Source organism: Hydra vulgaris, chromosome 09 (genome assembly GCF_038396675.1).
Source record: "Hydra vulgaris chromosome 09, alternate assembly HydraT2T_AEP".
Classification (NCBI taxonomy): Eukaryota; Metazoa; Cnidaria; class Hydrozoa; order Anthoathecata; family Hydridae; genus Hydra; species Hydra vulgaris.
The window spans coordinates 57,655,322-57,665,000 of NC_088928.1; the positions used below are offsets into that span (position 1 = coordinate 57,655,322).

Sequence of the window (9,679 nt, forward strand, 5' to 3'; positions counted from 1 at the left end):
TAGTGGCCCCCTTTAGGCTTTGGGGAGGTGAATAATTAAAAAAAAAAAAAAATGTTGTTTTATTTACTTTTTTTTTTATATATTTAGATTTATTTTATAGCTGAAACTAATGGCAACTATTCATCAAACTCAACCTACCATTCAACTCCTTTTATCAAATTCAGATTTTGTGAGTGCTCTAGATTTAATAGAAACATCTTTAGAAGTTTTGCAGCAAGAACTATTAGGAGTGCAATGTTTCAGGTGAATATTATTGATATTGTTTGTATAATTTTCCCTAAATCTTAAGCATGAAATTATTTACCTGCACTGTTACCTATTATGTTAGACTATTTGTAGACTATTGAAGTTGTAGTCATAAAAAAAATTTTTGTGCTAAGATAAAGGTTTTATCTTAGTTTCATTCAAGTTTTGATTTAAGTTGATTAATTTACATAATTGATTTAAATCGGGCAAATAACAATCGGGCAAAAAATTTAAATTGAGTTTATCTATTTAAGATTATTTTTTATTACTTCTACTTATATTTAAATGCATTAGTCAAAAATAACTATTTAATTTTTTTTTATCTATTAATTTAAATAACCTATTTAGGTTAATATAAATATATTAATCATATAATGCATTATTTTATATCTCACAATCATTTATCTAAAAAATTATATTTTTTGTTTCATGTTTAAAGCTATTGACTAATTACATTAATTTCATTATATCAATTTTAATTTAATTAATTTCATTTGATCAATTTTAATTTGATTAATTTTAATTTGATTAATTTCAATTGATCAATTTTTATTACTAATTATATAATAGTTATAAATGTATTCTTTTTATATAAGAGTAATATATTCAGATTTTTTTTTCCCATCAATTTACTTTAAGTTCAAAATATTGTCTTGTGCAAAAAAAAAATGTTAGGAATATTTAAATTAGTTTAAACATGTTTACGGTTTTTTAAACTTTTTGTCAATTTTTTCAGTGATGATCTTATTAAATTAAAAATACAGTCAAATTTTCTAATAAAAATTGATATTTATAATATTATAGCGCTCTTTTTTTAAGTTTTACAACAATTCAAAATAGTCAAGTTTTAAGATCAGCATTTTCTGCCTAATATATATTATCTCAAAAAGTTATCAACTGTTTGTGATCAAGTAATGAATTACTTTGCATCAAAAATTATTCTAAATATGAATTACTTTAAATCAACAATTATTTTAACTATGAAATACTTTGAAACAAAAATTATTCTGACTAATAACATATTTATCATTACATTTGTTATTTTTACTATCTTTCTACTCAATTTCAACCAATTATTAGGTTCTGCACCTCAAAACCATTTTTTGATATGCAGTGCTTAATGATAAATAATGGCTAGGAAAATAAAGCTGAACATTAAATGTCTTACAATCATGCTATTCATCTATGTGTAATTAATTTTTACAAGTTTACCAGACAATAATATTGTCAATCAAACTGGTGATATCGATCAGGGTTAATTATCTGGTGATACTAATCAGTTATTAATCATCGTCAAAATAAAAGTATTAGTGTTAAGTAATGTTTTTAATTTTTTGTTTTACCTGTAAGCAATTATGATGATCTTCAGCCAAATATTGGTAAAATATTTAGTAACAAAAAAGTTATAATTTATAGACCAGGTGAATTAAAAGAAGCAATTACTCAAAAGCAATTGCTCTAAAATACATGAATAAAGTTTTTCTCTTGCTCATAAGCAATTACTCTTGCTTTGTAGTAAAAGTTCTATGCTGCCACCAATAGAATTTGTTTGTTTTTGCTAGTATTTTTAAAAATGGCTGCTTTTAGTGTTAATCAGACTAATAATAATAACTAGCTGTCTGGACCCGTAAAATAGTGGTCTTGGTAAATCTATTCTGCACCAACCTTTTCTATAGTTATTCCTTACTTCAATATTTTGTAGTAAGCGGTAGAAAAATAACTATATACATATAGAAAAACTATATTTATAGTTTACTTTTTAAAGCTATGAAAAAAAAAATCTAATATAATTAACTTTAAAAAACTTTAAACGCTATGGTAAACGTTATTTATCAACAGATTGGATATTAGTACCTGTCTAATTAATATTTAGAATACCCACTTGAAGCGTGTTCAATACTTTATAACTTCTAGTTGTAAACTTCTATTAAAAACAAAAAAGAAAAAAAAACAGAGGCTGATCTTATTATTTTTTCTTTAATAAGTTATTCTATAATTTTATTATAGTTATATATAAATTCTATAATTTTTTTCCAGACCATCCAGTACTCATTAGGACTCTTGCCCCGTTAATTTTAAAGAATATTAAAGTTTGCATGTAAAATCTTTTTTCTATAAGAAAGAAATTTGTCTCTTAAATGTGTGTTAAATGCACAGACTTAACTAATTACCTACTAATTACAGACTTGATTAATTACATAAGTCAATTATACAAAATAAGAAAAATATAAAAGCTATCAGTGCAAACAAATTTTGTAATTTTACCAAAAAATAAAATTATTTTGCCTTGATTGCGAAAAACTAATTTACTTTTAAACTATTAGCTAATGATCAACATAGTAAAGTTTAAATAATTAAAGTTTACTAAGTTAAAACCATATTTTCACACTAGACAAAGTAAACTTACGATCATTGGTAGAGCACCAAAGTAGAACTAAGGAAATAAAAAAACAAATAAATTTAAAATATTTCCAGTTAAACCTGAAAAATAACTCTACCATCATAAGATAATTAAAATAAAATTATAAAAAAAAAAAAAAATGTTTATTTGTCTATTATTTTAATTAATAAAAGAGAAAATAATTAATAAAAATAAGAAAGTTTAATTGAAAAAAATAATGTTTTCATGAACAGAGAAGGACACATCGATAAAGAACACACACAGCAAAAATGTAATTTTCAAGTTCTTTTATGAGTTTATTATAAGTACTTATTAGTTACTCCCTAATGCAGTGATTATTGTTGATTATTATGAAAATTATTAACTGCAATTTAAATTATTCACAAAATCTAAATTGACAATGAAATATTATTCTGACATGGAGAATCATAAACACAGTGCAGCAGCAAATTATTTTGATATTTTGCATATTCTGCTGATTAAAATTTTGATGGTGGTTAGGGGTGTACCGGATCGGTACACCCCTAACTATTTGCCGGAATTGTTAATAAAATTCCGACCGGAACAAGAATTATACTTTTGTAATTTTTTAACTTAACCATTGAAAGGGAAACCGTGCACCTCAGCATCATGTCTACATAATATATTTTTATAACCTATAATATATATAGATATATATATAACCTATTTCATTAATTTGATTCTTGTTTCATTTAAATCTAATATTTTGTTTTTATTTGTTTATTATAGTTTTATTTTTTGAAAGTTTTAACCTGCATAATATTTATATTCAAAATTATTTCTTTGTTTTCTATTTTTCTATTTAGGTTAAAAATGAAATATTTACTATATTAGGCATCCTATGCTTTTTAATTATTTAAAATTTAAGTAACATTTAGAATGAAACTATTTTCAGAGGCAGGTAACATTTTTGACAAAAAATGTTTTAATAATTATGACCATATAAAATTTGTAAGCCCCTTAAATTGAGGGGGGTTTAACCTTTCTATCGTCATAATTTTTGAATGCTGAGAGATAATACTATGAAACTTAAAACTTATCAATGAATTTAAGTCTAGTTAAGAAAAGAACAAAAAACATTTTATCAACTTGTTGCCCCTCGCGTTTAGGGTGGGGGAGGGGGAGGGATGAAAGGCTTTTTTATTCTTAGCCTCCAATCATTGCGATTTTTTGCAAAGCCTCATTATTTGACATAAGTATAAACATACAATGTTTTGAGTTTGCTTCATGTCTGGAAGTTAGCTATCCTCAAACACCAAAAAATCCTGGATCTGTCAATGCAGTAATTTACTGCAAATAAAATTACATTGTGTTTGTTAATAATTTTGTATTTTTTACCTAGGCTTACCTTGAGTTTTTCATTTCAGTATAGGGCAGTGATTTTTTAATTTAATTTACACAGTCTCTGTCACATGTCTTTAAAAAAAAAGTAAAAAATAATTTCCGGCATTCCAGCCTGAAATATTGCAATTCCAGCTGAAACCGGAATGATCTAAATTCACAAATTCCGGTACATCCCTAATAATGTTTAGTGTAGAAACAGAATGTACATCTTTTCAACAAAAATTTTTATAAACATAACTTAATATTAAAAAAAAAAGAAACAAAATTTAACAAAAAAGGTTATTAAAATATACATATTAAACTAAAATCATTTAACTACACCTTTGTTTGTCTAAATTCTGTCATTGTTGGGCACTAGGTTTAAAATGTTTACCAGGGGCGTGGTAAAAAAGCTATAACACATTAAATTTCTTTATTATCTCAATATTAGTTAATTTTAACGTTTTGTTATTTTTGAAAATAATAAATTTAATAAAATGATTAATTTTAAAAATAAAATTAAAAGTTTTAATGATCATAATAAAAACATATTATTTAAACCTCCTTACTGTGTTTAAAAAAAGTTTAGGTCTCTGCGTGGCAAGTTTAAATCACCAGCTTGTTTTTTTTTTAATTTTTGTTATTTAAAATGCAAAACAAAACAAATTTATTGCTCTCTTTTTAAAAGTTTTTTATTTTTTATTTTAGAATAATCAAAATAAAACTAGCAAAATAAAAATATAAAAACAAAATAAAAAAACAATAAAAAAATAATTTAACAAAATAAAAATATAAAAACAAAACAAAAATAAAAAAAATAAAAAGTTCCAACAATCGGATTTAAACCTCAGCGCTCTGCTTCGAATGCTGGTGCGCTAACTGCTCATCACACAGGCTTATATTCTATGGAAATTTTTTAATTGTTTTACAATAAAAAAAAATTAATAAAACAAAATTAACCAATAGAGATCAAAATTAAGGATATGTTGTCGCAATGCAAGTAAAACTGCAAAACTTGATATCACATAATATAATATTTAAAATTATATAATAAATGTTTATTATATAAAAAAGTACATTTGCATACACTTTCGTTCAAAGATATTTCCATACACATTCGTTCACCTTTTCTTATAAAACAAAGTGCTGTGACTCTTTCTCGCCATCACCTCGGTTGCAAATGTGCTAAGGGTTCAGTGTCAAACATGCTCGATGGGGCACTACTATTAAGTTCAGTATTATTATAAAGTAGATAATATTAATAATGTTAAGTAAGGTAAAAACAATAACAAATACAATAGTAAGTATTAGAAGTATTTAGATTCTAGAGATTCTTTAGGAAAATCTTCTACAGTGTCATTAACAAAGTCAAACATTTCACCTCTAACAAGTCGCAACTTATAACCTCTCCCAAGAATAAATCAAAACTATTTGCAAAGAGTTTTTCCCTTTAATTTGTCTCTTGAATCTAATGGTTAAACTCTTCCTGCCATTCCAGGTTTGATCATTCTTTTTGTCTGATCAGTCTTTTCTCTATTATTAGCAAGGACTTCGAGACTTTAATCAACATATTTCTAACATCTCATTTTTAGTATACTATCTTCAAACAACTCTCTGAAAATCAATATGAATTTCGAACTTCTCATTCTATGGCTGACTTACTAACAGCTGTAACTGAAAGATTCTATTGTGCATTAGATGGAGGCAGCAAGGCATGGGCTATTGCTCTTGACATGTTAAAAGCTTTCAATAAAGTTTGGCATGCTGGTCTTCTTCATAAGCTTGCTTTATATAGTGTTAATAAGTGACTGGGGTCCCAGCCTTGTCTAAAAATGAGACTTTGCAAACCCGGCCCCGGCAAAATTATAAGATTTAGCAGGGGTTGATAGCCAGGGCTAGAAAAAAGTTTATAATACTTAATATATTATAATTTTATGCTTACATTTACTATTTGTTAAATACTGGCATACATTTATATATTTTTAAACTCTAATTTACTTCCAACAAGATTGCAAGCAACCACTATTAAGTTATGAGTTACTTTAAAATAGAGAATAAGTTAAAATACTAGGAAATCTATAACTGAAGACTTAAAAAGTTGTAAATTGTATAATAAGGAAAACATGAAGATGGGTAAGAATTATAAGGTTTTTTTGATGTTCAAAGAAAAAAACTGGATTAATTATGCTATAAAAAGTTTTTATAGCATGAAGGGACAAATACAGTGAAAGGATGCAACTTGTTGAATAAAAAGCCAAGCAAGAATGAGATTTGGTTTATTGTTATAAAAATAATAGCTCGTTTAAGAATTGACCATGGTTGTATTTGTAGAAAAAAGAAAGAAATGCAATCTTATAACAATGTGAGGGTGGCTTGACCTTGGCGGATGAAGCAAGTCTGATTACATTAGCAATGTGCTTTTAGACTTTGTCTGAGAGTAAAAGGGTTGTTATTCGTCAATATAGGGATGCCAACAATATTGCAATATTTTTTTGCAGTAAATGAGTTTTGTTAATAAAAATTGTGGAATTTAAATCCAAAAGCCACTGCAAGCCTTCAGCTTTTACTGAAAACAAATTAGATTTAAAATCTTCTGCTTGTTCTAAGCAATTAAAAAGTGAAGATTTTTTGTCAAGACAAAAGTATATAGTTAAGTCGTCAGCAAATAGAGCCACTTTAGATTTTATTGAGATTGTTATTGTAGATAAGAAATAATACAGGAGCAAATATAGAACCTTGTGGTACCCTTAAAGTTACTTGAAAGAAAGAAGAGGCTAGGCCTTTAAGAATAACTTTACTACAGCAGTTAGAAAGAAATTATTTAATTTCTTCAAAACCTTTATATAAAGAAACTAATAACAGAGTGAAGACTAATCGTAGAATAGTTAAAGAGGTCAAAGTGTTTTATAGAGTTTTAAAAAATTGCAACCACTTATTTAGCACTTTTTAAAAGTTTAGCAAAAATTAAAGAGAGTTGTAGAGAAGACTTTTTAAGACTATGATGAAAATCTTGTCTGAAACTGAAATAATAAAAGGACATTTGTTCTTAAGAGAGATGTTTTTGTAAAAAAGATTAAAAAAAAAGATTAATGTTGAAAAATGTTGAGAAAAATGTGGAGTAGAATGATGTCTTAAAATCGAAGAAAAGTAATAAAAGCTTCCAAACGTTTCTTCCAGAAGCGTGCATATTATGGATATAAGCATATCTGTTTGCTATTTATTTAGTTGCTGGCTTACTATATCCTTTTATTGTTGTATAAACTTTAGTATTTATATGGTGTAGTATTTGCTGAAAGAGAAGATGATAAGATGGATGGTTGGTGTGACTCTAGCAAGGCAAGAAAAGGAGGCATAATTATGGACAGATTAGAAAAAATGTTGTATCAAACAACATTTGTTAGAAAAGATTAAAGTAATTTGAAAATGGTAGTGGTAGAAGTAAGAAAGTTTGAAGAGAGTGCCTTATATATTGTATGTATAAGCTTTAGTTAGGAAAAAAATGCTCTAGATTGTTTATATTAGAGAAACAGCATAAAAAAGGAAGGTTAAAGCCTGATGATGATGATGATGATGATGATGATGATGATGATGATGATGATGATGATGATGATGATGATGATGATGATGATGATGATGATGATGATGATGATGATGATAAAGTTGATGATGGTGATGATCATCATCATCAACATCATCATCAGGCTTTAGCCTTCCTTTTTTATGCTGTTGATGATGATCATGATGATGATCATGATGATGATCATGATGATGATCATGATGATGATCATGATGATGATCATGATGATGATCATGATGATGGTGATGATGATAATGATAATGATGAATATGATGATCATGATGATAATACTGATGATTTTGATGATCATGTTGATCATAATGATGTTTATATTTGCATGTATACACAAAATACAACATGAATTTTGAATAAAAAAAAATATACTTCAAGATGTATAAATATTTATGTAGCCCCGGTCACAAACCTGGCCCTGGCTGTAAGCCTATCAAACTTTCAAAAGGTGAAAAAAAAGTTTTTATATAAATTGTATAAAAATATATAATTTAAAGAAACAAAAACCTTTTTTTCATTATCATTCAGTCTAAAACCTTGATTGTGCATTGCGATATAATAAAAACAATTTTTACAAACCTAATATATTCATAATTAAACTTTAACTTAACATTAATTATAAATGGGTCAATTATCTACAAACATAAAGTTCACTAAAATATTCTCAAATATTATCATTTCCTCACACTTAAGAAGACATCATTCACAACTTTATTTTTGCCAAAAATATGAATCTCGAATAACTATAATTAAATATAAATGTATAACATTAAAATAAGTATACATGCATACATAGATTTATACTCTGTGTGTGTGTGTGTGTGTGTGTGTGTGTGTGTGTGTGTGTGTGTGTGTGTGTATATATATATATATATATTAAATATAAGAAATAGATTTGTTTAATATATAAAAAATAACATTAAAAGAATTCTTGCATCAATTATGACAGCATGAACTTTACCTAAAAACGATCTAATGCACACATAATGTAAAACAGAAACTGTTAAATACTTTAGTTTATACATTTTAGCTGAGTACTGTAAAAAGTGCAATTGTATTGCTTTGCGGATTTAAAAAAAGTACATTAAAAAAATTAATAAAACCACAAGAAAAGATTTTATATTTTGAAATAAACGTTTTATTTTTTTAATTCAATATCACATTTAAAAAAAAAAGTTGAAAAGAAACCACCATTTTATTCATAAATTTTATTTGTGAGTTTCGTAATTTTACGATCATTTGCTCTTTTATGTGGCAAATTACATTGAATATTAGGGGTTAATTTAATTTTTGGTTTGATCAAAAGGCTCTGTAAGGGAAAAATTTGTTTTCTTTTTTGTTTTATTCAATAATTAAATTTAGCGTTGAGTAACTTATGAACAACTCCTTAGCTTGGTACAATATTAATCTATTAGCTTGGTACAAGCTTAAACAATTAGCTTGGTACAAGATAAATCAATATTTTATATCCACACTTATATATTATTTTAAAAGATTTAGGACTTTGTTTCTAAATTTGAAAGCGCATTAAAGAGTCCTTTTGATAAGAAATATTACAGGTCTTTTGATAAGAAATATTACAGGTCTTTTTGATAAAAAATAGTTCAGGTCTTTTGATAAGAAATATTTCAGGTCTTTTTGTCTAAATCTAGTACTTTTTTTTTACATTTTACATTATGAATTAGAGCACGCTTTTAAGCTCACCATATTTGTTACACGCTATCGTGTAGTTTTAATTGATTGGTTTGGTTTAGTGCTTCCAGAAAAATATGAACATTGAAACTTATGAATCTGTAATGGGGGGTTGAGTTTTCTTTGTTGATGTGTTTCTTAAATGACAGGTCTATAGGCATTTCTCTATGCTGTCTTTCTAACTTGCATACTTCTGACTTATACTTTTACTTAACCTTGGTCCATTAAAGTAGGTTATGATGCACTTAAATTTTTGGTTTTGGTTTCTTTGTTTAAGAAAAAAACTTTTTAAAACTAAAAACAGGAACCAATACCCAACCTAAAGTTGCGCCTATTTAGAGTAACCCACTTGAAAGGTGTTAGTTAATTGCAATCCGTAAAAAAGATTTATAAAATTGTTTTTTAAT

At 26.2% G+C, this 9,679-nt stretch overlaps 1 protein-coding gene across 1 annotated transcript in view; it reads left to right on the forward strand.

The window, feature by feature from the left end:
* LOC100197649 (vacuolar protein sorting-associated protein 54) overlaps positions 1–9,679 on the forward strand; it is a 74,876-nt gene that overhangs the window by 36,887 nt on the left and 28,310 nt on the right. Inside the window, exon 8 of the mRNA XM_065806151.1 lies at positions 101–243. Coding sequence (XP_065662223.1) covers positions 101–243 — 143 coding nt within the window. The remainder of the gene's footprint in view (positions 1–100; positions 244–9,679) is intronic.